The sequence below is a fragment of the Syngnathus floridae genome, chromosome 11 (assembly GCF_059516105.1).
Source record: "Syngnathus floridae isolate MCC-2025c chromosome 11, RoL_Sflo_1.0, whole genome shotgun sequence".
NCBI lineage: Eukaryota > Metazoa > Chordata > Actinopteri > Syngnathiformes > Syngnathidae > Syngnathus > Syngnathus floridae.
The window spans coordinates 13,613,856-13,637,536 of record NC_142423.1 but is presented as its reverse complement, the minus strand read 5'-3'; the positions used below and the strand labels follow the sequence as shown (position 1 = coordinate 13,637,536).

Below are 23,681 nucleotides of genomic sequence, written 5' to 3'. Positions count from 1 at the left end.
AACCTTAACTCACACACTCACTCATTCAACCAACTCACTCACTCACTCACTCACTCACTCACACTCACTCACAGACTCACTGACATACTAACTCACCAACCCACTCACCAACCCACTCACTCACTCACTCACTCTAACCCTAAACCCTAACCCCAAACCCTAACCCAATCACTCATACTCAACTACTCACTCACTCACTAACCCTAAACCCTAACCCTAACCCCAAACCCTAACCCAATCACTCATACTCAACTACTCACTCACTCACTCACTCACTCACTCACTAACCCCAAACCCTAACCCTAAACCCTAACCCAATCACTCATACTCACTCACTCACTCACTCTAACCCCAAACCCTAACCCTAACCCCAAACCCTAACCCCAAACCCTAACCCTAACCCTAACTCACTCACTCACTCACTCACTCACTCACTCACTCACTCACTCACTCACTCACTCACTCACTCACACTCACACTCACTCACTCACACTCACTCTCACACTCACTCATTCACTCACACTCACACTCATTCTCACACTCACTCACTCAACTACTCACTCACTCACACTCACTCACACTCACTCACTCTAACTCACACTCACTCACTCACTCTCACTCACTCACTCACACTCACACTTACTCACTCTCACGCTCACTCACTCACACTCACTCACTCTCACTCACTCACTCTCACTCACTCACTCTCACTCACTCACTCTCACTCACTCACACACACTAACTCACTCAACTACTCACTCACTCTCACACTCACTCATTCTCACACTCACTCACTCACCCACACTCACTACCTCATTCACTCTCACACTCACTCTCACACTCACTCACTCACTCACTCACTCACTCACTACCTACACATATTGTCATATAAAGCAGTTAACCAAATGTCTGATTTTTATGTTTTAATTGGCGAATAAAAAAACAAAGAATAAAACACCAGACAAGTTTTAACATAAATGTTTATTAAAAAATAATATTAAAAGTAAATTTCAAACCAGCAATCCAATGTGAAATTGCAGTAGATATATTGGAAACAATATTTAGGCGTATATATGCATGTAGGTTATTTAAAAACTACTATAAGTGTTCTAAAATCAAGATTACCCATAGAGAAGCATCATCTCCCCGTTGTTACATCACGGCGCATGCACTCAAGTTAGCCGTTAGCTTGCATAAAAGAAGCGGTGTTTCACTGAGTGCTTCTTTCTTTCCTTGGCAAATCGTAAATGGACATTCTGGCTTACATAGCTCACGCCAGGAGACGCAACACCTTCACTGACTGACCCGTTGATGCACGGGAAGGCAGTTCACCCATTAACTCGTTCGCGAACGGGAAAGTCACGATTCGTTCCCTCACTAATGCGTTCTCGCGATGCTGGAAATGCAAATCACTCACTCACTCACAAATCCGTTCAGTTGGGGAACCGGAAAAGCAATTCACGACTCATTCGTAAACAGGAAGTGACGTCATTTTCTTCTTCGTTTTGCTCTACGGCATGGTGGCACCAGCTTCAACGCGCATTACCGACACCTGAAGTCATATGAAGTCATTCGGTCACTAACCCTAACAGTAGTAGTTACAATAGTTTATTCCTTACACTGTCTAAAACCTTTTTTCAAAAACGGTCACTTTCATTAACAAAAGAAATACAATTTAAAGAATATTTAGTATTTATTTTTATTCAATTATTCGACTCTCCATACATATATAGGAATAGAACTTTACGTCTTTTGTTGTAATATAACTGATTTCAATATAGAAGCTGGTGTAACGCTTAACAGATTTTTGTTGGTGGTGTGCCTCGAGATTTTTTCCAATGAAAAGGTGTGCCGTGAATGAAAAAAGATTGGGAAACACTGATACAGTGGATAGGGAGCGGAAGTGGTTGTACGGAAAAACATCAAAGCTGTGTAGTAGTGCGATGTTTTCATTTGAGGACGATTGACGGCGACGTTCGGTGCTCCTCCCTGTCGGGCTCCCTTCCCCCCACCACACAAAGAGCTAGCAGCTGCAATTGGGTTCGCCTGAGAAGCGACACTGGCGGCGGCATCCACGAGGGGTGGGGGAGGAAGTAAAGACCGAAGATGTAGACCGACCTCTTTGACCCCATGGCCACCAGCCGCTTGGGAATAATGAATATTAAAAATGAAAATAATCCAACGATAAGCATCGTGTCCTGCAGATTCTACAACCAGTTTCACCGCTAAAACGCGAAATTAGGTGGAAGTGTCTATGAGAACAGGATGTGAAAAACTGTCAAAGACACGTGCCAACAATAAAACGTAAGCATAACCAGCACATCATCAAATAAGGAAGAAACTTTTAAAGACACGGCTAGAGAAGGTTTCTACGATTGAACCCTGAGGAACAACACATTTGCTATGTTCCAGTCCTAAAACATAGCATAAGATGGGAGTTCATCCCAAATGAAAACATTTTATGAGTGGTTTTCAAAACAGTTTTAATGAACAAAAAAGATTTTTCAAAGCAGGAATTTTTTAAACACGTTTCACATACAAGATAAACAGAATTTTTAAAAGAAATCAAATTTCGGGTGGGCAGTATATAACATTCGTCCCAAAAAACTGCCAACTTTGACACTCAAGAAAACAAAACAAAAAAGGGAAACTCCTCATATTGACTTGGACAGAAGGAAACATTTGATCAATTCTTGAATACATATTGAAAAAGAAGTGACTCCAGATTTTGCAAACCTTTTTATATTACTACCATCCAGTCCAAAATACTACCTACAGTGTATGTTTGTAGGTGGAACTCAAAAGGAACACTTTGTGGAGGGCGACAAACCTTTTGACCCAAACAGGAAGCAAACCACCACCACTCAAGTGGATCCCTTACCGCCCTGCGACAACCCGACAAAACAAAAAAGGAAGACCAACTCCATGTTTTTCCAGGATTTAGCAAAGTGGTTCTATTGGAGGCCTGCCGCTATGTCTTTCTTCTTAAGTCTTTAGGGAAGCACAGTGTGGCCTTCCATCCTTAAAGCAAATGGTGGAAGTCTTCAACTGGGTGTGGGAATCCTATCCAAATAATGGCGCTTCAACCATATTAAGACCGTGAGGAATGAAAAAATGATAACTCCAATGGAAATACAGAAATGCGCCGAGAGTGAAAATGTATCAGCGATCAACGTTAAGTCATTTCCCAGCCTGCTAGGAAAATCAACTCCCTACTTCTAATGCCTTTCAAGGAATCCCAACGTTCAGACTGGAACCCCATGAAAGAACTTTGCTGCAAAGGGGATTCCTGGTCGAAATTGACAGATGCGCAAGACACGAGTAAAACAATGCGTATGATCCGAGGGAGTGTCCGTTTCAGTTCTGGTATCGGAAGTCTCTCAACACGTGGTTCAGAGGGCGGATTTGTATCACGGGAGACAGGTTGACCTGCAGCATTTTCTGCGCTTTGCATCGAGCTTCGTCCACCGAGCGAGAGTTGTCCACCTTCACAACCTTTGAGCGCAAACACTTCTTATCCCGCCAGCGGTTTCTTTGCCGGGTGGGGTGTGTCAGTTCTTTCGGGCCCAGTCCGTTTTGGCGGAGGACGTTGCGACCCCAGCCGTTGCTGGTGAGCTCCGTGTGAGTCTGTGGGAAAGCTTGGCCATTGGCATAGAATACAGGTGCAGAGTCGCCGATGAGAGCGCCATCCAGTCGGACGGGGCAAGATAAGCTCTTCTGGCTGAACAAGGCCACGGCTCTGGTGGACGCCCCATCACCATTCTGGGAAGGCTGCAATGGTATTCCTGAAAGTGCTGGAGGGGGCTGCTTCTGCAAAAAGACAGCTGGGGGACTCTTACGGGGTATGTCCCACGTGGTTTGGATCTGGAGTCTGGCTGTGTGGCAACCAGACAGACCTTTGATATTAGTCAGCCTGAGGCACGATTGCACCTGGGGAGCCTCAGAGATTTCACAAGTCTGAACGGAGCTCTTACTGTAGGCACTAGTGCACTGGTCCATCAGTTGCTCCGGAGGTCGAACTCCTTGGATTCGGGGGTTTCCATTTTGAAAGACGTTCCAGGAAGGATGCACCTCTCTTTTCTTAACTCGAACCCTTCGCCGCTTCTTGGGTGGCAGCCTGACATTCCGGCTAGGTGGCTTGATCATGTCCACGGTCAAGGGCTGGTTTGTGTAAGAGCGGTAGCCATAGACATCCTTGCTACGCAGTACGGTGGGCTTGTGGCCCTCCTTGCTCAACTCCTGCAGGAAGGTGACCAGCTCATCGGTACTGGAGAGATCCCGGGACATGGGGGTAAGGATCTTCACCGCTTCCAGAAGGACACTGCGACCGGCTGACGCAATTCTAGACCAGGTGTGAACCGCCCGCTCCTCCTCGTTGGCAAATTCCGACGGCCGGCCAACCACAGGGCCTTGCACTGCCTCAGCCATGTTAGCAATCCTGGCCAAGGAAACAAAGAAAACAGAAATCACTGAACACAACTCAACTGACCGTCCTCTTTTGGGTTACTCAGTCGATTACCCAAGACTCCAAGGTCAAATCAAAATCGGGTCTAAGGGAAATGGAGGACTAACTGACAGCTCCTGACTGGTTGTATACCTAGCTTCAGTGTAATTTACAACATCAATTGATGACAAAGGGGACAACCACTGGACCAGATCAAAAAGAAACCGGCGGTATAGGCCCTTTCACACTGAAGTATGCTGGTATTACTTATTGACGGTGTACCAGGACCAAGTACAATTGTCCAAAACAGACAAACTTCTCTGGATGTTGTGGAGCCACAGAACCTCCTTGCAGCCAAGATGGGCTTTCTAATCGTACTTTTCAGTATAGGACTTGTAGAGCTTTCTGCCATTGCATGCTTCCCCGTTGTTCTGTGAAGATTTCAGTGCTACTGTACTCAAAGACCAGATACAAGACATGGGACTGTAATTAACTTCAACACAGTTGCCCTGATAATCCCATAGGCATCTAAGACATTTTGTCTTAGCTGTACAGTGAACACATACCGTCCAAGATGGTTCCTAAGGCAACGATGGTCTATAACAGAGGTCCACAACCACTGGGCCGCGGACCGGTACCAGTCCGTGGGTCATTTGGTACCGGGCCGCACAGGAAAACCCCCCACCAATTTTTTCTATATCGACGCTCAATTAATTCAGGTCAAGACGCTTGTCCCGTTCACGTAACACGTTTCCCCAGTCGAGCCCGCAAAGCTACAGAGCAGATACTTAATGGTGAGTTTTATTCTAAATGTATTATTTATTTATATATTCGGTGGAACACTGGCTAGCACGTCCGCCTCACAGTTAGGAGGGTGCCGGTTCGATTCCACCTCCAACACTCCCCCCATGGAGTTTGCATGAAAGTTGGGAACCGCTGGTCTAGAATGTCCAAGATAGATAGAAAAACTCTTTTAAAGAGAATTGGGGTTACACTTGAAACCAACAATGTTCAAACAAAAATGTCTGTTTGGTAGATCAACAACTGGATGTCGCATGTCTGATCTTGCTTACTGCAGGATTTTAATCTACCCAGAAGAACCTTTCAGGAGTCTCTATAGCCAGAAGAACCTCTATAAAATAAACACTGATGATATTTAACTATTTATTCCTTATGGAAGTGTTGTGGAATCGAGGAATGAAAAGGGAATCTAATCTCAATGATTTAGAAATATGCTTTAACGAATAGAATGTTAAATAGCAAGAATGGTTAAGTAATAATCAAATAAGAGAGAAATAGCATTATAACAGATTGCATAGATATAATGGTTCTACTCACGGATACAGAACATCTCAGTCCAACGTTGGAAATAAGACAAAAGAAGTCCAAAAGGAAAATTCCAAGTGATATCCCAAAAGGGCTACAATTCCAGTTGGTCAAAAAGGGGTGAAAATCCTTTAAAAGATCCGATGTGGGTGGAGTCAACAATTAGCAATTCCAAAAGTAATCAAATTGAACTGTAGCGGGCTTTGGGGGGAATAATAATAATGCTATACATATGATGATGCTATCTTGACTATTTGCAATACGGGTGAATTTCCTTTCAAAGCTGTCGACCGCAAGAGAGACATATGTCGTTTTTAGCGCCACAGACCGGTTACATGTCAGACAATATTTTCAGGGACCGACCTTTATATATGAATACATTTATAATGTATAAACATGATGAAATAGAATGTACGACTGGCATAAAACCAAATACAAAGCGCATAAAAATAAAACCGCGGGCCGGTGGTTGGGGACCACTGTATTACATCACATCCGTTGGGGCGGGGCAAACCAAACAAGGTAAGGGGTGTGGCCAAACTGTATCGCAAATCCGCCGTGTTTAATACTCGGAGAGTATTATTTGTTTTATTTATTTTATTTATTATTTGTAGTCCAAAACAACTCAAGGACGCCGAAGTAGAGAAATCAAAATGTTCCGTTGTTGGACGCATCAATTCACACAAATCATTGCACCATCCCCCAACATCAAAACCTAAAGAAGTACCTGGTCAAATTTAAATTTTCAAGCAGTGTTTCCACGTCTGTAGGCAAAGTCCACATTTAGTTTTCAACCCAGGGCACCTTTAGTGTGAATAAAACTCCTGTGAGCATAAAACAAATGAACACAAAATAGCTAGCAAGCCATGGTTAGATCCAGTACAGGCTTATCTCGGGGGCCCCCTATCGGAACGGCGCTCGCAAAACGAGACTCCGGTCATATTTTGAATAAAAGTGTTCAATTTGGGGCTCTCCCGCGCTACACTGACAACCTCGCAAACTTGGACGGCTCGGGCGGAGGGTGTGCCTTTTCTTTTCCTTTTCTTTCTTTCTTTTACGGACTTGCGGGCGTCAAGTTTCCCGTCGCGACCGAGGCGGCCGAAGAGACGGCCGCGGCGTGGCTCCGACCGGCAAGCCAGCTCCGTTACCTCGTCCTTCCACTCGCTATGGCCGACGTAGCCAGTGGGACGTATTAAAGTCGACCAAACGACGGGCGACAAAGAGAGATGAAGGTGAAATTACCTCTTAACCGCGCTGTATCGGCATCCTCCGGTCGCCGCGCGCTACCGCTCCACCATAAAATGGCTGCGTCGAGGCGGAGCGGCTGTGTGAGGCAGCCAGGGAGAAAGGAGAAGGGGGCGGGACACGAGGCCACACAAGGAGAGAGAGGGGGGGGTGACAACCGGCCAGACAAACGTGGGAAATAACTTCAAAATAATCCCCTCTGAAAATACGACGTAAGAACGAGATGGCACCAACGACAACAGTCCTTGACATAAACTCATAAAAGTTCATAAAAACAAATAAGGCTGGAAATATGACACCACGGTTGAACAATGACGTCATAAACAGAGGGCGGCGGTTAAGTTGTTTTCGTATTTGAGCCGGAAAGCCTTGAAAACAGGCCACAGCCATAATTGTTTTTCTTCATTTGAACATAGCAGATAGAGAGAGGTGTTTTTATGAGGAATCGAAAAAAGAAAAAAAAAATCTTCACAATTCTTGGATCAAGTTGGGGCAGTGCCCCACCACATCAAGCTTGTGAACAAAAATCACAGCGAATTATATGTATTATATATGGATTACTAGTACCGGTTGAAACCTTACTGGACCTCACCGACACCCAGCTCTTGTCTATGGCTCCAAGAAGCAGAGTTTTCTGTGGCCACACCACGGTAAACTGCTTCGACCAGCAGGCTGAACTAGACAAGGGTCTCCAGGGGGGCCTTGGAGAGGAGATAGGCACCACCAAGCATATTTGCCGAACAAAATGTCTTCTTGATCAACTTCTCGAAAAAGTAGTAGCGCAGCATTAAATGCATTATTCTCTGGTCTTCCAAAGTCCAGCATCAAAAGTCTACGGTTAGTACAAAATGCTGCTGCAAGGCTGCTCTTACGTTCAAGAACATTTGATCACATTACCCCAATATTAGCCAACTTACATTGGCTCCCGGTCCATTTAAGATGTGACCAAGGTTCTTCTATTAAACTCAATATCATTGGACGGCTTAGCGGCTTCATATCTCGTCGACCTAGTTGTTCCTTATGTTCCGTCTCGTAACTTTTAGTGACACCGAGGGCCAAGAAAATGTCTGCAGGATCTCGAGCATTTCCTATTCGGGCTCCAGAGCTTTGGAATGCCCTACCAATGGACATTAGAACTGCTACCTCACTAGAAACATTTAAGATACGTTTAAAAACACATTTCTATGATATGGCCTTTAATGAACCTGTAGTGGCCGATTCGGCTGGAGTTTGTTTTCGCTCCCTCGTTCCACCGAGCCGCAACACAACATATAATAGGGTCAAAAAAAGTCAACCGCACTCATTTTAAAAAGTTGCAGATCCAACGCCCTCCACGTAGAGGCGACAAAACCACTTAGGGGCGCACGCCAAGGCGGAAGTCAAGTTGTTAGTCTGAGGTCGCTTCCCGTTTCCCACAGTTGAGCTGTTTTCAAACTGGCCTGTTGCAACTTGCCACTTGGCAAACGCTTCCTTTTGCAACCTTTTAACACGCACATACCTTCTGAACGCTGTCAAGAAGTTGAGGGCGAGGACGTCGCCTCGGGGCGTTTGTGAGGGACTTCACTGCGGCGGGTTTGACGTGTTAGCTCGTGGCTAACGTGAGCCAAGTGATGGCCTCTGGGATACTCCAAACTCTTTGACAAGTTCCCAGTCGCTTCGCGATGACGAGCGAAGAAGCCAAGAGCACCGTGGCGGTCAACGAAGACGACGAGGCCGCCTCTGCTCCTCCATCCGAGTCGAACGAGCACGATTATGCCGACCCTGACTTCGCTGACACCTCCGCCGAACTTCCAGCGCGGGCCGGGGGTGATGAGGATGACGAAGAGGAGGAGAAGAACCAGCTCCCAAAAGCACCGGTCCATCGTGGACGTCGGCGGATCAAGGGCCAGGAGGACAATATGTGCTCCTGCTGCAAGGGTCTGTCATGGAAAATGCATTTTTATCATCTAACTTATTTCGAGCCATTTCCAGCATGCCTGGCCTGAGCAACATCCATCTGGCCTGTTATGTCATCCCTTTTTTCAAATTTAGAAAAGGTCAATTTCAAACCCAAATTTGAAGTTTTCCCCTTGCAGCATTTGCTTGGTTCAGGGTAGTATGCATCTTTTCATGCCCTGGGCAACTGATAGTTCCTTGCTAAGAAGATATTGCAGTGTTGGCGCAACCTTTCTCCTCACTCGACCTGAAGCGCTGTGGGAGGTTTTCCTCTCTCCCAATTTTATAACAATTGCAGCTCTATTTAAGTCGGCACTTGCCTGTTAAATGACCTGGCCGCAATTCTTACACAATCTTCCGTTACTTTGTCGTGAGATATTTCAATTGGGTATTCGCAGAATGACTATATTTTTGCTCTCTCTCGCTCAACAGATCAGTTTGAGCGGCAGGGCCGAGGCTTCAACAGAAGGGCCGTGTTCACCTTCACCACGCCGGAGGCCGCCCAGTGGGTCTTCCCCGACGCTGGCGCCATCAGCAAAAAGTCGTTTGTGTGCGAAACATGCGCGCAGGTTATCAGGACCAAATGCTGGCGCAAAAACAATGGCAAGAGGGTCTTGTGGCTCAAACCTGCCGTTGCTAAACAGGTGAGGCGCTGGCCATGCCATCTTCGGGCACACCCAAGGCAAGCACAACTGAGGGGACTTTGGAGTCGTTGCCAGTACATTCCATATGAAAAGATTTTTTTTAGTCTGGAGTTGACCTTTCCCAATTGCGGTTTGCAGGCGAGCAACTGCCACAGGAAGAAAGGCCAGCGTATGGGCAAGAAGAGCCGCGCGGCGTTGCTGGTGAGCAAGTCGTGCTACCGCTCGGCCTTCCGCATGCTTTGGTCAGCCAAGGGCGCCCGTAAGCCCATGATGGACTTCCTGAGCCGCGAGCTGCGCGAGGAAATGAAGACACTGTCGCGCCACGCAGACAGCCCCTTCCACCAGAAGGTGTCCAGCAAGAAGCTGCTCTCCTTCTTCCCGTGGGCGCGCTGCCTCAGCTGGGCGCAGGAGCACGCGCCGCTGGTCACTACCTGCCTGCGCTCCCTCTTCCCCACCGTCAGTGCCCTCGTCAAGAGCAGGCAGTAAGTCTGCCAACCGCACAACTTCTGTGTTCCAAGCCCAAACTAACAAGTTGTCTGTGTACCTGTGCATGCTTAGCCAGCTGTCAGCGTCGGAGGCAGAGCTTCAGGTGCTGCGGCGCAGCGTGCTGACGCTGGCGGTGCCGCTGTTCACCAGGAACATCTGGACCAACAACTTCCTGCAGGCTGCATTGGGGGCCAAGTTGCGTCTGCAGGGCTGCTCCGGACCCGCCTTGGACACACTCAACAGCCTGGGTCTGTGCCAGAACAAGGACACTGTGCGCTTGCGCCTGCACCGGCTGCATGGCGCCGCCGGTGTCAACAACAAGACGGTGAGTCTGCAAATTTCAAAAGGCAAACAGGAGCCATTTTCACGCCGACATTTCGTCAAATTACAAGTACGACGGACGACACATCCACTCACCTAAAATTTTAGTTAAATGAAAGCAATTCTTATAATCACACAATTCTGCTATACATGAAGAACGTCAGTGTCTATTTAAAAAAAGCAACAAAAAAAACTTGTATAAGAATAAATATTTTGAATAAAACTAGAAATCGTCACAGTCCTGTCAAAAATGTTTTAAAGAGGAGAAAGGATCAAATGTCAGAAAATCCTGATATAAAGATATGTTATGTCATCAATCAAAATAAGAAAATCCTAATATAAAGATACGTGATGTCATCAATCAAAATTGCAACAGACCATCGGCCCTCAATCAGCACTTACCTCCACCGATTGATGAAGACCATTTTGTATTTTTTCCGGATAGAATGGAGGAGAGAGTCAAGGTCACGTGATTGACATGGAGGAAGATGATGTTGAGGAAGATGAAGAAGATGAGGAAGAAGAAGAAGAGGAGGAGGATGACGACGATGACCAGGAGGAGGAGGCAGAAGAAGAGCGGGTGCAAGTGGAGCTGGAGAAGAGGAAGAAGAAGAAAAAGCGGAAGCGAGAGGAAGAGGAGGATGAGGAGGAGGTAGAAGAGCAAGAGGAGGAGGAGAGGAAGAGGAAGGTGGTGGTGGTGCGTCTGGGCCTGCTCAAGGGACACTCGGAGGTGGGACGGGCCGACCTGTCGGCCCCCTGAAAGAAGCTCGTCAGCCCATCGGAACAGGAACACAAGAAGTTTTAAAAGTGTCCTGTTCAAACAAAAGTCAAAATGGAGATGAGGAACTCTGAATTTCTTCAGATTAGATGATGCAAAAAAGGAAAGACTGGATAGGGTTGATTTAAGGACGCATAAGATCAACTCTGTAAATAGCAAAAATTAAATCATTTCAACACTTGATGTCTGTTTTTGAACTTGCAACACAGCAACTCGTTTATGAGCTGTTAAAGGTAAAAAAGAAAGTATTGTAGAATATTCACCAGGGCAGATGTGGCTGCAGATTCGAGTTTTCTACCACAAGAGGGAATGCATGAATGGATTAAGGGTTTCCACTCTTTGTTCGGGTTTTTTAATCAGCGAAACAAGCTGAAAAATCTAAACACATATAAAAAAGATGGATGAGTTTAAACACAGGTACAATTTTCTTCCAAATAAACAATGGAGATAAAGTTCAGTTCTTTTTACTAAAAAAAAGAAAGAAAAGGTCTTGAACATAAAGTTATCCTTTCAACTAAAGAACTGTGAGCTCACCTTTGGTCTCCTCTTCCCATGAGTTTTTTTCCTTTCTCCGTGGAGCTCAGTGCGGTTTGCTGCTACTCCTGTGTTGCTCGCTGATCGAAAGGATTTTGTTGTTTGCTGCTTATGGATCCTGGTGTGTGCGTGCTCCCAATCAGGATAGTTAGCGCTCAGCTGTTGAGGAGCTCCATTGCGTGCTGCGCGTTCACGTCATACACCTCTAGTGCCCCCTTGTGGTCACATGCACCCACAGGAGCAACAGTTAGGGGTTTCACAGTGATGTTTCATTTTCTGATTTCCTCCGTGTAAAAACGGCTCCAACTTCCAAAAATAACCCCTGGAAACACAAGTAATGGATGGAAGTATTTCTCTTTAATTGTTGTAACAGTCATTTACTGTGACAACATCCAGAGCAGCAGAAAATAGTCTGGCCTGCTTTATACGTCACCACCCGTGGCTTTGGCCAAACAGTTGAGCTCCCAAATGGTACCTAATAAATAAATTGATAATCTATTTGTTTAATGGACAGGACAGCTCCAAAGGTGGATTATTGATTTTAAAGTGGAGGGAGTAGGTGCACATTGGAGTGGAACTCGTGCATTCTGGAAACATTGAGCTGTATTTACAAGGTCAACTATTGGGTTATTTAAAAAGCAGGTTTCACATGTTGAGGGTCTTTTTGACGGAAAAGATGATGTCTTTGATCTGCGGCACGCTGTTGTCCTCCAGGATCTTGGCGTATGGCATGGGGATGTCCACGCCCGTCACCCTGGTGGCCGGAGCATCCAGGTAGTTGAAAGCCGGCCCTGAACACAGACGAAATGGGTTTTGTTTCTTTTAAGTTGGTTGTGGCTAATCGGAAGGAGGTCAATGTTAAGAAAACAAATGCAGATTCCCGTTGGCTCACGCACATCAACACCAGAAAAAAAAAATCAGTCAATAAAAAAGAAAGCAGGTGAGTGACATGGGAAACTAAACACTGGCATTGAAGTGAGGAAGTGATTTGGGCGAGTAGATGCAGAATTAAAGATCCTTCATATGTAAAAGAATGACGACAAGCAGATATGTGTGGAAGCCAGACAAGGCGACGCACCCTCCATGATCCTGGCGCAAATCTCGGCTCCCACGCCGAATTGCGGCCAGCCACCCTCCACCGTTACCAAGTGGTTGGTCTTCATCACACTGGCCTCGATGCTCTCCACGTCCATGGGGCGGATGGTTCGCAGGTTGATCACCTGGTTCACAACAAATATTGCTCCTTTTTCCCAAAAAAGTTCATTCAAGAGCGAGACAAGCTGGACACGTTTGCTTTTATACCTCGCACTCAATTCCCTCCTTGGCGAGGACGGCAGCGGCGTCGAGACAATGGCCGACGTAGCGAGAGTGCGACACCAAAGTCACGTGAGTACCTAAACAATGGCATGTCAGGAGGTCCTCCGCTGTTCGGGACAACAGAGACGAACGAGCATGCTAAGGCGGCCAGACTTTGGCAGCTTCTCACCTTGCCTCTCCACCTTGGCCTTGCCGATGGGCACGGTGAAGTCTTTGGACTGGGCCTCGTCGGACATCTCGAAGGGGACGCCGTACATCAGCTCGTTCTCCAGGAAGACCACTATCCGCGTGCGCCCGCCGCAGCACATTTTGTCAGCGTCATCATTTCCGCTTTTGTGTTTCATTTGACGATTGCACTCACCCGGATTGTCGTCTCTGATGGCTGACTTCAGGAGGCCTTTGGCATCCTCCGAGTTCCACGGACTGACCACCTTCAGACCCGGGCAGTGAGCGTACCTGCGGAGAGCAGAAAGAACAAAACAATAAAACACAAGGCATTTGAAAATAATTTTCTTGTCAATTTGCGGAAAGCGGACAGGAGGTAGCAAGTCACCAGGCGGCGAAGCACTGCGAGTGCTGGGCAGCGACACCGGCCGAGGCTCCGTTGGGCCCCCGGAAGACGATGGGCACCGCCTGCAGCCCCGCCGACATGTAGTAGGTTTTGGCTGCTGAGTTGATGACCTGGTCAATGGCTTGCATGGAGAAGTTGAAGGTCATGAACTCGCAAATGGGCCTTAAGCCTGCCTGGAAGAAAAAAAAAAAAGAATATTGTCTCTCTTTGAGCTGAAAGTTTTCTCGTCAAATGAAAGTCATCTGGCTCGTAGAGAGAGACACTCACCATGGCAGCCCCCACCGCGATGCCGGTGAATCCCATCTGGAACACAGCACAAAACTCTCACAAGACATTCTGGAATTCAAAATGTAATTCCATGAAATAACATCTGCTGTTGCTACGGTGACCATTTACACTAGCGCTTACTTCCGAAATGGGCGTGTCAATGATGCGCTTGTCGCCGTACTTCTTCCACAGGCCTCGGCTCACCTACGACAACACGGAAACAAACTTTGCCACTCAACGGCAAGCACGGCATTTACCGACCAGCGTCGCCATTTTTCAGGGCTGAACATTTCGGCAGCGCAAGGACGTGACTGCGTGCACACCTTGTAGGCGCCGTCATACTGGGCCACCTCCTCGCCCAGCAGGAAGACACGCTCGTCCCTCTCCAGCTCCTCATCCAAGGCTTGGTTCAAAGCATCTCGCACAGTCACCTAAAGACAGCGCACCATGGCAAAAGATAACCAGCTCAAAACTATTCCTCCATCATTTGAGACTTTGTGTCATAAGGATTTCTTTTATTTACTTTTTACAAAGGGTTGCCACCTAATGCTATGATCCCCACGGTACATTTGAGCAACTTTTTCAGCCCTCAAAGTAGCAACTCAAGCGTAATTCTCACTAAGAAATGAGTGAAATCATTTTTAAACATGACAAGAAGGCAATCACAGCCAGCCATTCCAAGGATGGAAAGAAACATTTTAGTGATGCAAATGTGCCAAACCAGATGTTAGTTTATGGGCGGTGACGTTAGCATAGCATGCTTGCTGCTAACACTGACCTGAGCCGCTGCCGGTGCGCTCCTATGAAAGGCTCGTCGCCGCAGGATCGACACAGCATTCTGTAGGACGTCAGAGAGACGACATCAATCCAAAACATCACGACAACGACACATTTGAAGTGTTTTGGACGTTTTCGTACCCTTCCGGAGCGGAGAGCGGACTTCACGGACAGCGCCATTTTGAACCTGTCCTTTCGTCGATGGGAAGGCGGGGCTAGCATTAGCCAAGGACACGCCAACAGCGCAGTTGCGCATGCGCACCACGTTACAAAAGGAATATAAACCACAGGACACTTTCACTGTTATCCTTTATCCTTTTCCACTAAAATGTAAAGTTTTGAAGGTGAAACCAAATTTATTCACACTGAGCGTGTTTCTTTTTCGAAGACCCTTAAAAATAGAAATTCTAATTGTTTGTATAATTTGACAAATCCATGTGAAAATCTGTTGTTTCAAAACTTTAAAGTTGGCCTTTGAGAACAAAAGTTTGGCTTCAAAATCTGTGTGTGTGTTGTTATGATCACCGCATCAAACACTATCTGAGACTTTATTGTTTATGGTGACGTCACAAAGTTTGCCTTTAAAGGGTAAAGTGCTGCAGAGGAACATTCGGCCACAATTCAAGTGGAATACAACAAGGGCGTAAAAATAAGCCACAAACAAATTCGAACAACCACTGACGCTTCGCACAAAAATGCCCCACCCCAATTACAATGTAATCCTACACACATTCAGACATTCATCTCGAGGCACAAGGATCATGTCATACATATATGGCACAATAAAAGCTCTGATGGTGCAAACATTTTAAGATGAAATGAGAAGAAACATTGCAACAACAATAATTAATAATAAAAAAAAAAGTCAAACGGGAAGTCTTGCAATTGCCACATTGTGAGCGGGCAGAGTTGTGTGGTTGAGCTCAAATTGTCTTTCTGCATGTTTGAACAGGTTGTTATGTCTCAAAGTCTCGTCACCTTTCACTCCAAACTTTTTGTGCTTGTTTTGCTGTTTAAAATAAAAAGATATACAATTTTCATTGACAAAAAAAAAAAGATCTCACAAAACTATCATTGCCAATGAAAACCACACATTACCATTTTCTAAAGTATGTATAGAAACAATTTTTTTTTCACCAAATGTATCCTTAGGGGCGGGTGCTTTCAATCCGCGACTTCTACATCATACAGAAATTAAATGTAAATTATTTCATTGCTTTTTAGGGCCTTTGTTTTTGGACATACTGAAAGAAAATGCTACCGAAAACATGCATTTTGAACGTTGGGTGAATTTATAAATACAAAATAGAAGAAATGCCTATATTGTTTAGAAACTTAAATCAGAGAAACATGCTTTCGTTGGGCGTTTTCCAAAAGAAAGCAAGTTTTTTTTTTAATCCCCAGCAGTGAGTTGCATAAAATACAATTTTAATTCTTTCTTCAATTTACTAGGAAAATACTTCTTTTGATAATCACCAAATCAGTGTTTTGTGTTTGTTTGGGTCATTTTGCCTCTCAAAACTGCAGATTCTTTTTTTTTCTGAAAATATTACTCTGAGGAATACAAACGACACTTAATTTTGTAAACGCTTCCTCGCAGAGGGCAGATGATGTTCCAGTTACAGGTCGGGAATCAGGAAGGCGCCATAACGACAGATGTTGGCATTGAGAACAATCCGGAAGAAAGAAACTGGATGTTATCTTCACCGCACAAGGTCAACATTCAGATTTCCAGCATTCGTCGGCCGGGGGACCGCCGTTCCCAATGTCAAGAAACCCAAAAAGTCAACATTTGGATTGTTTTGCACAGGATTTGTCTTCACATGTGAGGGAGCGTTGGAGGACGGCGGCCTTTAGAAGCTGCGGTCTCGAGTCTGGGCCTTCTTCAGGTTTCCTTTGCTGAAAGCCTGGATGGAGCTCAGAAGGGCAGCGCGACCTCCGGGAAGGGGGGCGACCACGGAGGAGGAGCACGAGGACAAGGACGAGGTGTCTGGCGCAGGAGGGGGAGGGGGAGGAGGAGGAGGAGGAGCACCTGAACCAAAAAGGAACAGAAGACACATGACAAGATTTCCTGCACAAAATGCAACAAAACGCTTCAGCATCAGTTCCTTTGGCAACCTCGGTCAACGTTTGAAATCAGAAGTTCTTCTCACTGTCCGACATGAAATCAGACTTTCCTGTTGTAAGCCAATAAAGATGACTACAATTATTAAAGACTTTTAAAACATCCTTCTCTCATTATTCTGGTATTAATTAGTTATTTAAAAAAAAAATAATAATAAGTGTATGGAAACTTCTGATTTCAACTCTGGCTGTTCTGTACCTCGACGTAGCATGTAGCTAAAGGAGGACTTCAGCAAACCTTGGATGTTTTTGAAATGGAAAAAGGTGAAACATAATCCAAAAGGAGGACTTTGATGTGTTGCCTTTTGTGGAACAACTCAGTGATTGTTCACGGTGTGGGGCAGCAGCTCAGTGCACAAAAGGACAGGGGGGGGGGAAAAAAAAAAAAAGGCAGCATGCCAACGCTCCAAGCAGAGAAACAGACAGACAGAGACAGGTCACAATCTCCAATCACAAGTTATCGTTTGGAATGGTCTTGTGTGCCGTAACGTTCCTTCATTGCAGATTGAACCAAATGTTTCTGAGCAAGCTCTACTCGCACTCCCATCGAGATCTCGTTGAGTTCTCATAGGCTGCGATGGCACTCATTGACTCCTTCCCTACTTTGGAATCAATCACTTTTGATGAGGTGTCGCTACCAATACTTCGATTTTTCTTGGCTCACAGGCCATTCCAAACACCAGCCACTGAGTTCTCAATAGCATCCTTTAGCTTGGTTAGTGCTAACGGTGCTTGCTGGGAAGCTCGCACGTATATCAGCCTTTTTTCTGAAGACCATCAGTGACCCCCACCAACACCATCATCAACATCATCAAGGTGGGGGTGATAAAAAACATTTACTTTACCCCAATGACACGGTCAGAATGGAGCATGCTCTATGGTGGAGAGGCACGGCATAAAGAGAGAGACCACAATTAAACGACCAGTCAGCATCGGGACAGCAACAAGAGGACAGGAGACGCCAACTTGGATGATGACGTAACTCAAATTTGCTAGCTTAGTGTTGACACGCAATGCAAAAAGCTGCAGACGTGCTAGTTAAAATAAGCGTGAACATTGCGGTGGTTTTAACCCGATCCTACACGGTGCAGCAACACATGTAGACAGACAACAATACTCATAAGCATTAGCATATATCTCATTAGCTTCTGCATAACACGACGTAACATGCTACTCTTTTCAGAGTGTGTCCTTTGTTATGTTACTTTTAAAAAGATATCTATCCGGTGGAGCGACGGGCGGATTTTCCAGAGACGCTGTGGCAACATTGAAAGTTCCGGACGATTGCTCACTCGCAGAGAGAATCAAGAGACAGAAAGATCCAAGAGGGAAATACTCGGTACAAAGGAGGAAGAGGACAGATAAGTCAAACGAGGGACGAGAACGAGGGATGAACCGACCTGTGGTAGGCGGCGGCGTGGGGGACGAAGGACACGTGAGAGGGGAACTGGCGCCCGAGCCTGAGGACACAGCATTGATAGGAACTCTATTTCATCTATTGATTCATTCAAATGAGCAAATTCTTCTTTCGTTGCCCTCTAGAAAAGCATAAGGCAAAATGGAGCGTTTCCCACCAGAGTTGTTGTTGTTCCGGACCGAGATGTCGTCGTCGTTTTCAATGGTGGACTGCCTGCACTTCTGCAAAGGGACCACACACGCGTCAGCAGCGTTGGCGTCGCGCTCCAAAAGACGGCAACGAGCGGAGGTCGCCGTACCTTCCTGGCCAGAATCTTCCTTCTCTTCTTCTCCTCCTCTGAGCCGTGATGGGAGCGTGCTCTGGTCAGCCTCTTGTGTTGGTGCAACTTTCAGCAAAACAAACAAATCGCTTGACTCGTAAAAATCGTGTTGAGCGCTCAAATGCGTCACGGCAGGGAGAGAGTTCGCTGGGAATAAGGTCACGCGGGTGAAAAGGTTGTGGGACCCGGCGAGAGCACTTTCGCGTCTATTTGAAGATCAACTCACCACTTTCTGCTCGTCCTGCAGACGTTTTTCCACGCGGTCCTTGGCCGCCCTCAGGGATTCCTTCAGCCTGCTCGGCACCTGGGTGGACGACGCACAACATGCGACAAAATGTCAGATACAAACAGAAACTTCATCCGAGGCGAGATTCTCTTACCCGGATGGCAACTTTCTCCGAGTGCGCGAGTGGAACGTCACTGAACAGCCTGCTCCCAGAGCAAACAAGAAAAAAAAAAAAAAGAGTGCCTTGGATCCTCGTCACACGCTGCTTGCTATGAGTATATGACAACTGTACCAATTCAGTAACAACTAATTGATCTTGTGAAGCAACAACTATTTAAATTATCACTTAATTAAATATTGATCAAATGTTACAAGCACAATGATGCTACAAATATGTTGTACAAAAATGTGGGTGGATGTTTTTGCCGCTTCTTTGAGAAATCGAAAGAAAACTTACGGTGTTTGAATGAGCTGAGCGACTGTCGGCATCCCTGACTTGCAGGCCTCTGTCGACAAGATGGACTGCAGCACCGACACTACACACACACACACACACACACATCACAATGGAGAAACAAAGGTTGCACATGCAATATGTTTGTGTGTGCGCGTGTGTGTGGACTCACCCACGGCGGTGTAGGGGATGGCAGGATAATTGTCCACGGGGACGTTGTCTGGTGGTCGGCCGTACGTGATCTCGTAGAGTAAATGGCCAAAGCAGAAGACGTCCACGCTTTCAATTGTCTACGCAAACGAACACGTTGCTACTTTAGCTCCCAAATGTTTTTCCGTACAGTAAAACATTTTTGCCGCTCGTTCGAGACCCATCCGTGAGACGTGACCTCGCCTCCCCACGGCAGATTTGAATGCTGCCAGCGTTTGCGGGAGTTTCAAACATGACAACTAAGACAGAAGGAACGTGTTCATCTAAAATTCCTGGAGATCACGCAAGCACCTACGTTAATCTTCCGGAAGTGGGTGATGGCGGGTCGCAGGGCCGAAGGGACTCCCAGCACGCCGTTCTCGAGGTCCGTCAGGCGACACACGCCTTGCTCCAGCATCACGTTGGAGGCATGCAGGTGGCCGAAGAACAGGCCGCTCTCGTGCACCAGTCGGAGGCCCTGAGCGCCCACAATATGTTTACGGCGAGTGAGGGATGTGTGCGTGTGCGTGCGTACCTCCAGTATCTGTCGGCCGTAGAGTTTGATGTCCGAGAGCTCGAGAGGCTGAGTCTTTTTGGGGTTGCCATACTTCTTCAGGTAGTTCTCTCTGGGCTTCACCTGGCACACAAACATTCGAGTTGACTTTGATCGTCAATGCTTTTTTTTTCCCTGCAATGATCGACTCGTGTCTCATCCTCGTCGGCCGGTGGGCTTGGCTTGACGCTGCGTTTGGGAAAACTGGGAATTGTGAGGCTTCTTACCTTACAGAGGTGATCTCGCAAGGAGCCGGCCTCACTGAAAGGTCGGATGAGAAGCGCCGAAGACTCGCTGGTGCTGGAGAACAACAGCGGGCACAGGTATGGACTCTGGAGAGGAGACACCACGCGGTTAGGAACGGTTCAGCCGAGGCGGTCCATCACGTGCGGCGTACGTACAGAGAGGCTGGTGAGGAGCTTCATGATGGACTGCAGGTCTTTGTCGGACAGGAACTTGTCAGGGCCCAAGTCCACCTAAACGCATATCCACATTATGCCGTGTTTTGGGCATCGCAAGGCACCACTGTATATTAAATCACTGCACTACTTTGTAGCAGTGTGACACCCACCCAGCCGAGCAGGTACCTCTCCTTGGCTTGTTCTTTGTTTTTGACCAGGAAATACTTCTTCCTGATCCTCCAGCCTGCAAAAGAAGAAGATTGTGTTATTGGACGGTCGTCATCGAGCCCGACGTGCGCTTTGCAATCACGGCGGCGGTATACCAACGTCTCGAAGGGGCTCCATCACCACCCACTTGGGGTCTGAACGGAAGAACATGGAGACCTGCTGCAGGGCGATCTCTGAAAGACATTTTGCAGACAAGTCAGGCTGTCGCTCGCTGTGAAAATGAAATGAAAAGGCCAGCTTGGCAGGGATCCCACCAGTGTAGTTGGCAGCGTAGTTGTTGGGGTCCAGGAACTTTTTGACGGGCAGCGCGGCGCACAGCAGAGGATGCTGAATAACGGCATCCAGATAAGCCTGCAGGCCGCGCTGCCTCTCTGCAATGAACTCGCGGTCCATGTTGCCGATCAGCTTCTTGGCCGGGAGAGGAAGGCTGACGCCACACACCTGCCGAGCGCAAGCACATCGTAAGTGTTTCGTTCTTTTCTCTCCCCCCAAATCGTGCTTGTGCGCAGAATTGCCGCTAGAAACAGGAAGTGAGGGAGAAAAACCTCAGCAGAAAGCCTCACTGCATCCTGTTATGGGCTCACTGCAGAGGTCAAAGGGCACGACCTCCTCAGAATGGCCCATTCAGTTCCCATACTCATCAGATTTAATACTGTCTTGACATGTTTTTAGAGGGGGGGGGGGGGGGGGGGGGGGGCTCTTCCAGCTGATTTATTATGTAAAAAAATAACATAAAAATAACATCACCACTATCTGTGTTTTTACAGTGAAAAAAACAATTTTCTCTCACAGGAGGAATAAAATATAAAAACGTATTCAGCATTTTTTTCTATCTTGGTTAAAATACACTTAAGCATATTTTTTAATAATACATAAAAAGTCTACTCAGCTTCATCGTTTGGCAATGCATTTGTTAAATACCGCGAATTTTACCAAATTGCTGAAAATACTTCAGAAAAACTAATGATCTTAGTTTTATTATTAATGTATTTAAATAAAAAGTTTTAAAAAATATCTTTTCGTCCAAAAAATGTTAGTTCATATTGTTGTATAAAAAACTACTTGGTGTAAGTGTATAATAAAATATATTTATATATTTAGCTTGATTTTTATGCATGTTTTTAGGACTCTTCATTAGGTACACTTGCACAATCAAATAACCTTCACTATAGGAAAAAAAATCATCAAACTGTCACTCACAATGCATCGGAAAAAATACTCACCATCAGGCTGTTGTTGAGAACATCAAAATCACTGTAGCGCCGGATGACCTGCAACACACATGCAAACACGCGCACACATTACACACACAGTTTTGAAATCAGAGAATAGCAAAAACTGTTCAAATATTTTAAAAAGACAAATTGCAAGCAATATATCTATTTTTTTTAAGTGAAGACAATTTGTCATTTAGTAATAACACAAAGTCAATGCAAAATCTGTCTTCGCGGGCCACATAAAATGATATGATGGGCCGCATCTAGCCCCCGGGCCTTGGGTTCGAGACCGATGTTTGAGCCAAAGAGTGGTCCAAACAGATTGAAAACACGGTTTTAAGTCACTTTTGACCAGGGGGCTTACCTGCCAGCTGTTCTCTGTGGACACTCCCCTCTGGACTCGGATGATGTATTCCTACATGCACACAGAACAATTAGGGACTTACAATTTCAAAGAGTAGAGTCTCCTTTCCACACGACAGAAAGATGGGCAAGGAGAACTAGTAACCATTTTGCATTGTGATTTAGCATTAAGCTCGTTACGAGCAAACAAGCAGACTTTTGTAGGATGGAATATTTTGCGTTATGCACGCCGTCCAAAGAACAGTTGACTACTTTCTTCATCCCTTGGGGGAAATTAGAGTAGTTAGATTCAATTGAAGATAATCTGTCAAAACTAAATATTTCTCTTACTTTCATGGCAGTTGAAGCATGTTAATGCCAGGAAAAACAATTAAAAAAATTTCAATATTAGAAAAAAATAAAGCAAATCACAGACTGGAAAATAAAACCCAAATCTTGTTCTGAATTACATCACTGTCAATTTTGTGATTATGTAAGATCGGATTTTCTTATTTGTTTTCTTTTTATTTGCATATGACCAGAATATCTGCGCAGCGTTTTATGAGTTGGTGAAGAATTAAGAGGGCGGTTTGGTTGGTATTTGGCGTTAGCATGCTAAGCTAACTGTCAGCCTCAGCTGATCCCAGCCGGAATCTTGTCAACAGCCGTCCACGCGTGCGTCCATTATCGGACACGAAAACAACCCGTTGCAAAGTCATGCAATATTTGTTTTTGTTTTTTTTTCAATTGAGCGGCGGCTCGTTTGATGTGTACCAAATACTCGTGGAAAGCTCGAGACATCGCAGCAATAGAAATCAACGGGCCCTGGCTGACAGTCAGCAATTCTTTTAACATTGCTACAGAAGCTTCCAGGAAAATTGCTTCATCGTGGTGGCAGAAATTCAACCGCAGCAAACTCCCCCAAATGCGGAATTTCCCCCCCAATTTTCCCCAGCAAATATTCAGCGGTCTGGTTGGAATAACGCCACTTATAGGGGGACGAATGTGTCCGATAATGGAATCGGGGAACCTGTAGACGAGCGTCACCTCACAGTATTGTGAAGGAACAACGTGTCCGTCCAATAACGGAAGCAGGTATAGCGCTGACAATTTTCGCGGGATTGAAAACGACCAACGCGTCCGGTAATGGAAGCCGTGACTGTCACAAACTGTTGCCTCCCCGTGCGTATCTGAGCCAATTGACATGGACAACCGGGTGACTTTAGCATTGGTATTTTAAAAATAAGAAAGAAAAAGGTGACGCTTACTGTGTGGGACTGTAAATTCTGGGTGGTTTCGATCGTCGCCGTCAGCGGGACAGTGTCGTCAAGGAGTAGCCGGCCGGTGGTCGGCTTCGCCAGGAAAGACATCCCGGTCTTTTGGAGTAGGGTGAACGGCCAGAGTCCAATCCAAGCGCCCGGAGCTGCGTCAACGTGTAGTCACCGTAAAGTTGACGCTGATGTGCGGCGACAGAGGCCGACTAGTTTCGCTTCAGCGTAACGAAAACTCAACGATGCTTCGTCTGCTGAAATGAGACCTGACCGGAGATTGAGCAATCGTGGGCAG

At 46.2% G+C, this 23,681-nt stretch overlaps 4 protein-coding genes across 8 annotated transcripts; 1 reads left to right on the top strand and 3 right to left on the bottom strand.

Moving 5' to 3' along the window:
* Nucleotides 1-2,466: 2,466 nt before the first annotated feature.
* ccdc71 (coiled-coil domain containing 71) lies at nt 2,467-8,791 on the bottom strand. 4 transcript variants are annotated; one of them, XM_088388931.1, is made up of 2 exons: nt 8,514-8,791; nt 2,467-4,438 (listed from the first exon to the last, which is right to left on the bottom strand). In XM_088388931.1, exon 2 carries the CDS (start codon nt 4,426-4,428, stop codon nt 3,358-3,360), a length of 1,071 nt encoding a protein of 356 aa, XP_088245057.1. In that variant the 5' UTR covers nt 4,429-4,438; nt 8,514-8,791; the 3' UTR covers nt 2,467-3,357. The 4 variants fall into 4 exon arrangements, with proteins under 4 accessions (XP_088245057.1, XP_088245056.1, XP_088245055.1 ...); XM_088388930.1 differs by lacking the exon at nt 8,514-8,791 and adding an exon at nt 7,013-7,170; XM_088388929.1 differs by lacking the exon at nt 8,514-8,791 and adding an exon at nt 6,498-6,974.
* Nucleotides 8,323-11,362, top strand: LOC148391258 (uncharacterized). Its single transcript, XM_088388928.1, has 5 exons — nt 8,323-8,932; nt 9,383-9,594; nt 9,733-10,076; nt 10,153-10,405; nt 10,847-11,362. Exons 1-5 carry the CDS (start codon nt 8,677-8,679, stop codon nt 11,159-11,161), a joined length of 1,380 nt encoding a protein of 459 aa, XP_088245054.1. The 5' UTR covers nt 8,323-8,676; the 3' UTR covers nt 11,162-11,362.
* A 686-nt stretch (nt 11,363-12,048) lies between these two features.
* Nucleotides 12,049-14,894, bottom strand: pdhb (pyruvate dehydrogenase E1 subunit beta). Its single transcript, XM_088388933.1, has 11 exons — nt 14,787-14,894; nt 14,647-14,706; nt 14,192-14,299; nt 14,010-14,072; nt 13,869-13,904; nt 13,584-13,774; nt 13,392-13,486; nt 13,200-13,310; nt 13,016-13,107; nt 12,792-12,933; nt 12,049-12,504 (listed from the first exon to the last, which is right to left on the bottom strand). The coding sequence occupies exons 1-11, from the start codon at nt 14,865-14,867 to the stop codon at nt 12,359-12,361; spliced, it is 1,125 nt and encodes a 374-aa protein (XP_088245059.1). The 5' UTR covers nt 14,868-14,894; the 3' UTR covers nt 12,049-12,358.
* Nucleotides 14,895-15,179: 285 nt separating this feature from the next.
* Nucleotides 15,180-23,660, bottom strand: pxk (PX domain containing serine/threonine kinase). Of its 2 annotated transcripts, XM_088388923.1 has the most exons (19): nt 23,384-23,660; nt 22,138-22,188; nt 21,780-21,827; nt 20,811-20,997; nt 20,652-20,729; nt 20,499-20,572; nt 20,329-20,403; nt 20,155-20,259; nt 19,910-20,011; nt 19,691-19,852; nt 19,358-19,475; nt 19,189-19,267; nt 18,886-18,934; nt 18,732-18,809; nt 18,485-18,571; nt 18,344-18,407; nt 18,170-18,229; nt 17,615-17,644; nt 16,531-16,677 (listed from the first exon to the last, which is right to left on the bottom strand). In XM_088388923.1, the coding sequence occupies exons 1-18, from the start codon at nt 23,483-23,485 to the stop codon at nt 17,628-17,630; spliced, it is 1,536 nt and encodes a 511-aa protein (XP_088245049.1). In that variant the 5' UTR covers nt 23,486-23,660; the 3' UTR covers nt 16,531-16,677; nt 17,615-17,627. The 2 variants fall into 2 exon arrangements, with proteins under 2 accessions (XP_088245048.1, XP_088245049.1); XM_088388922.1 differs by lacking the exon at nt 17,615-17,644 and having other exon boundaries at nt 15,180-16,677.
* Between the last annotated feature and the right edge of the window lie 21 nt (nt 23,661-23,681).

Coding starts and splice junctions, on each gene's coding strand:
- ccdc71 (XM_088388929.1), bottom strand. CDS start 6,553: ATGTGGACTTTGCCTACAGACGTGGAAACACTGCTTGAAAATTTAAAT. Junction 4,439..6,497: donor GAAAATTTAAATTTGACCAG/GTACTTCTTTAG, acceptor TTCCTTGGCCAG/GATTGCTAACATGGCTGAGG.
- LOC148391258 (XM_088388928.1), top strand. CDS start 8,677: ATGACGAGCGAAGAAGCCAAGAGCACCGTGGCGGTCAACGAAGACGAC. Junction 9,595..9,732: donor AACCTGCCGTTGCTAAACAG/GTGAGGCGCTGG, acceptor TGCGGTTTGCAG/GCGAGCAACTGCCACAGGAA. Junction 10,406..10,846: donor CCGGTGTCAACAACAAGACG/GTGAGTCTGCAA, acceptor TTTTCCGGATAG/AATGGAGGAGAGAGTCAAGG.
- pdhb (XM_088388933.1), bottom strand. CDS start 14,867: ATGCTAGCCCCGCCTTCCCATCGACGAAAGGACAGGTTCAAAATGGCG. Junction 13,775..13,868: donor TCGCGGTGGGGGCTGCCATG/GTGAGTGTCTCT, acceptor TTTTTCTTCCAG/GCAGGCTTAAGGCCCATTTG. Junction 13,487..13,583: donor TCGCAGTGCTTCGCCGCCTG/GTGACTTGCTAC, acceptor TGCTCTCCGCAG/GTACGCTCACTGCCCGGGTC.
- pxk (XM_088388922.1), bottom strand. CDS start 23,485: ATGTCTTTCCTGGCGAAGCCGACCACCGGCCGGCTACTCCTTGACGAC. Junction 20,012..20,154: donor TGCGAGATCACCTCTGTAAG/GTAAGAAGCCTC, acceptor TTTGTGTGCCAG/GTGAAGCCCAGAGAGAACTA. Junction 18,572..18,731: donor TGCAGGACGAGCAGAAAGTG/GTGAGTTGATCT, acceptor TTTTGCTGAAAG/TTGCACCAACACAAGAGGCT.